General features: G+C 41.0%; 1 protein-coding gene across 5 annotated transcripts in view; it reads right to left on the bottom strand.

Moving 5' to 3' along the window:
- Wdr78 (WD repeat domain 78) overlaps window positions 1-4881 on the bottom strand; it is a 70536-nt gene that overhangs the window by 3496 nt on the left and 62159 nt on the right. For all 5 annotated transcript variants that reach the window (XR_003377399.1, XM_005353482.3, XM_026782110.1 and 2 more), the window contains one exon: window positions 4253-4409. Coding sequence is in view for 4 of the 5 variants with exons in the window: in XM_005353482.3 (XP_005353539.1) it covers window positions 4253-4409 (157 nt within the window). In the remaining variant the exon portion in view is untranslated. The remainder of the gene's footprint in view (window positions 1-4252; window positions 4410-4881) is intronic.

The following is a 4881-nucleotide window of genomic DNA, read 5'->3' on the forward strand; positions in this document are numbered from 1 at the left end:
GTAACACCTGGCCATTTCTTACAGCCTCCAATGTAACAATGTAACACCTGGCCATTTCTTACAGCATGTAATGCAACAAAATAACGCCTGGCCATTTCTAACCTTAATGTGCTTTCCAAAGCTGTCCTTCCTGCTTCTGTCTCTCACTTGGGTTAATGAAAGCGATCAGTCCTGCAGCTTGCTCTCTGATGATCCTTGGTGCCTAAGACAGGCCCTGTCATATGGTGCACTCAGTAGGTATCTTATCAATCCAAGAGTGCCTTCAGTATCTTTCAACAGTACTCTATTATATTACACATCAATGTTTTTAAGCTCCATTTTAAACATCCCACCTTTTAAAGAATATATATATTTATATTCTTTAAATTATATATATAGGCCGGGCGGTGGTGGCGCACGCCTGTAATCCCAGCACTCGGGAGGCAGAGGCAGGTGGATCTCTGTGAGTTCAAGACCAGCCTGGTCTACCAAGGGAGTTCCAGGACAGGCTCCAAAGCCACAGAGAAACCCTGTCTCGAAAAACCAAAAAAAAAAAAAGAAAAACATATATAGGCCGGGCGGTGGTGGCGCACGCCTGTAATCCCAGCACTCGGGAGGCAGAGGCAGGTGGATCTCTGTGAGTTCAAGACCAGCCTGGTCTACCAAGGGAGTTCCAGGACAGGCTCCAAAGCCACAGAGAAACCCTGTCTCGTAAAACCAAAAAAAAAAAATTATATATATATCCCAAAAAAGAGAAAAATATGGCAAATATCTGTATACCAAGCCATAGTGGCCAATGAAGTATTCAAGGGTAATCTCTACAGTCTAGTCATGGAAGAGATTTCTTCCTACAAGGCCCACTGCACTGACTTCCACTGAATTCTAAACCATAACTCTTTAAAGCAAAACTTAAATGCCTAGTGGTTGACCTTTATCACATCAAGAAAAGTGTTGGTGCTTCCACAATCATGACAGATAAGGGATGGAACATCCTGTCTATAGTTAGCTATACTACAGAGTTATAATTGCAAGCCTGGACAGGTCCCACGTTCATGTCACACAGGAATCTAATACTTCTGTTAGTCATTAAGCAAGACAAGCATTGCCTGTGTTTCCCTTGCCAGCTGTGGCTAATAAATATTTCTCTATTCTCTTAACATCCTGACTATACTTACTTTAGTTTTTCAGTTCTCAAGATGTGAGTCATGGCATTTGTTTAAATTACCCTAACCAGAGTCCCTTTGCTGTGCCAGGGCTGGAGCCAACCGTTTGCCATGTATTATCTGATGACTATTGCCCCTAGACTCCTCCAGTAAACACCAAAATGTAAGAAATCATTCCACTTAAAACTCTCAGAACCCCCAAATCAAAATCCTTCTACTGGAAGGCCACAAACAGTAACTGGCAACGAGAGAAAGAACATGTGGTCCAAAAACCTGTACCAATTCATTGAACTCTGCTCTAGCACTCTACACACAAGGGCTGCATGGTAGCTTTCTTTGTTTACAAAATATATATCCACCCAAATCAACAAATACGGACTGGAGAGATGGCTCAGAGGGGAAGAGCATTTGCTGTGCAAGCATGGGGACCTGAGTTCAAATCCCCAGAACCTCATAAGAGGCTGGGCATTGCCCCCTGTCTGAGTGCCTGCAACCCCAGCACTGTGGGTGGGTGGAGACAGGAGGATCCGTGGGAGCTGCTTATTGCCAATCTAGATCCAGCTTTAGTGAGAGTGAGTCTCTCAGGTGATATGGCAGCTAATGTCCTCCCTAGTGTCTGCACAAACATAGAGGTATGCATGATGACACATACATGTAACACACACACACACTCAACAAATGCCTCTTTGTCTTGTTTTTTTTTTTTTTAATAAAAGAAACAATGTTGTAACAGGAAGGCCGCTTGTTGGTTCCCGGCCACCTGGCTAGCTTAGACCCCAAATAATCACACAGAAACTGTATTAATTAAATCACTGTTTGGTCCATTAGCTCTAGCTTCTTATTGGTTAACTCTTACATATTAATAACCCGTTTCTAGTAATCTGTGTATCACCACACAGCTGTGGTTTACCAGCAAAGTTCCAAACATCTGTCGTCTCTGGTGTTTCCATGGCTTCTCTCTGACTCTGCCCTTCTTTCTCCAAGAATACTGCCTAGATTTCCCTGCCTAGTTCTGTTCTTCCCTGCCATAGGCTCAAAACAGTTCTTTATTCATTAACCAATAAAAGCAACACATAGACAGAAGGACCTCCCACACCAGAATGTCCTACAAAAGTGAATGAGTGTGTAGGTGCAATGTCATGCCGACTGTGTGGGAGTGAGAGGACAGCTCTGTGGAGTCAGTATCATCCCTGCCACGCCCCTTCCATCTTTACATGGATTAAAGGGATTGAATTCAGGTCACCAGGCATGCACAGCAAACACTTTGATCTACTGAGCACTTTGGCAGCTCTGAAGTTCTTTTTGTATGCCTTCCTATTCTTATGAGTCACTTCCCAGGAGCAGCCTTAGACATCTGGCACACCATTTACAAAATGGAGTACTATACAGTGGGGAAAAATAGTGACATCTTGAAATTTGCAGGTAAATGGGTGGATCTAGAAAACATATTTAGTAAGGCAACCCAAACCCAGAAAGACAAATACCATATGTACTCACTTATAAGTGCCTCTTAGACATAAAACAAAGAAAACCAGCCTATAATTCACAGTCCCCGAGAACCTAGACAACCCAGGGGACCCTAAGAGGGACATACATGGATCTAATCCACATGGGAAGTAGAAAAAGACAAGATCTCCTGAGTAAATTTGGAGCATGGGGACCATGGGAGAGGACAGAAGGGGAGGAGGGAGAAAGGGAAAGGAAGGGAGAAAAATATATAATTCAATAAAAACAATAAAAAAGAAAGCTGATTTATGTAATGTTTAGGCATTTTATTTTGAAAAAATCCTATTATCCTGTTGACTAATATTAACACCAGCTCTATTAGTTTTGATAGTGGTTTTTGGATCCAGATCTATTTTTTCCCCTCTAGTACTGGAAATGGAAGACAGGAATTCATATGGGCTAAACATAAACTACTGTTCAGCTACACCCTCGGCCCCAACAAATTTAATTAGGAACAAAAGGAATTTGACTTAAAGAAAGAGTCTCCTTCTGCCTCTCTCTATTTTCTGTTGTCATTCTTGATAGCTTTTAGAAGGACTTTACACATGTAAACTACTTTCGTGAAGTGATTTCAGTATCTGTGCCATAAGGGCTTCACATTAAAATCTCCAGGGGAAAAATGGCTTTATGAATTCATGTCGTTCTCCCAAAACATTTGCTATAAAATCCAGACTAAAACCCCCTTCTTGCTGAAAAAAAAAAACAAAAAAACATTTGGATAAAATTTGTAAATGCAAATTTGTATTGAATGTGAAAACTAAATAAACTCCCAGCATGCTGTGATTGGGTTGAGCTCTCTCATCTTAAAAAAAAGAAAGAGAGAGAGAGAGAGAGAGAGAGAGAAGGAGGGAGGAAGGAAGGAAGAAACCTGGTACATATCTTCCCTATAAATGAAACCAAGAGCTCTCCAAACCTCTGACACACTCTTGGTTGAAACTAATAGAGAAAAATTTTGATATCACTTGATATAATACCTTGATAAGAATTACTTCATTTTATTACTGGGGCTATAACTGCTTTCCAAAACTATGAAGGAGGAGTAGGTAGGTTATGCTCACAGAAATAGTACTAAACCTTTTGACATTCTCATATTAGGATATTTACCAGATTATTATTTGAAATAACCAAAAACAAAGAAAAACTGAAGATCTATCATAAAAATAATGTGCATTGAGGATACTGAGCTTTTCTGTCAAAATTCGGCAGCATAATGCTCACATTTGAATAGCCGCATAGGGTGAAGCACCGGAAACTGATTCTCACTTCCAGAACAGTAGACAATCTCTGAAGACATTTATTTCAGCCTCACCTACTGTCCAAGCCCTGGTTACACAGTAGGCATGACATCAAGCTCCTCCAGATGGTGTTTAAGGTCATCTGTGGGGCCATCATATCCTCACTATTTATTGTCTATAACTAAGGAACTGAGACTGACTGAGGACAAGCTTGGATACCATGTACAGTAAAAGCAGAGACACTTGGGACCCCCTCATTACCACACACCTCCTATGTGTCACTTACTAAATGAACATCCATGCCATGCTACAAAGTTACAACACAACAGAGTCACAAAAGGACCTAAAAATTTTGCATCCAAGTCTTACCCGGCCATTGTCCAAAGCAGTAGGCATATTTCTCAGTTCATAGACTGCAACCTGCCCATCACTGTCTCCCACGAGAAGGCAATCTGTCTGCTTGGCAAAGAGAACGGTTGTGAACTTGATTCCAGGGTTAGCAACATTCACAATCAGAGGATCCAAACTGTAATGAAATAGTTTATCTGAAAATTTATGTGTCACATGAAAATGGTCTTTTAAAAGATACAAACTGAGGGAAGTTTGATTTTTAAAAAATATGATGTAACAAACCAAAAATCTAAAGTGTTCCCAAATTCTGAATAACATTTGTTCCTAATCAAAAACTTCATTCCTTAAACAAGCAAGTTACAACCAGGAAAATTTAAGTCATAACTGTAGCACAAATTTAATCGATCTTAAGAAATAAAAACCCAGAATCAGATATGGAGGTTAATGCTGAAGACTGGAGAAGCAGAGTAGCCAGCCACTAGAGAGTTTTTTATGCTCAGACTGAAAGGGGCAATCCTGTCTCTAGGAAACCTCAGACGGACTCCTCTCTCTACAAACCTCAGACTGTCTCCTCAGACTGTCTCCTCAGACTGCATCCTCAGACTGCATCCTCAGACTGCATCCTCAGACTGCATCCTCAGACTGCA

The sequence above is a fragment of the Microtus ochrogaster genome, chromosome 10 (genome assembly GCF_000317375.1).
Source record: "Microtus ochrogaster isolate Prairie Vole_2 chromosome 10, MicOch1.0, whole genome shotgun sequence".
Lineage (NCBI taxonomy): Eukaryota > Metazoa > Chordata > Mammalia > Rodentia > Cricetidae > Microtus > Microtus ochrogaster.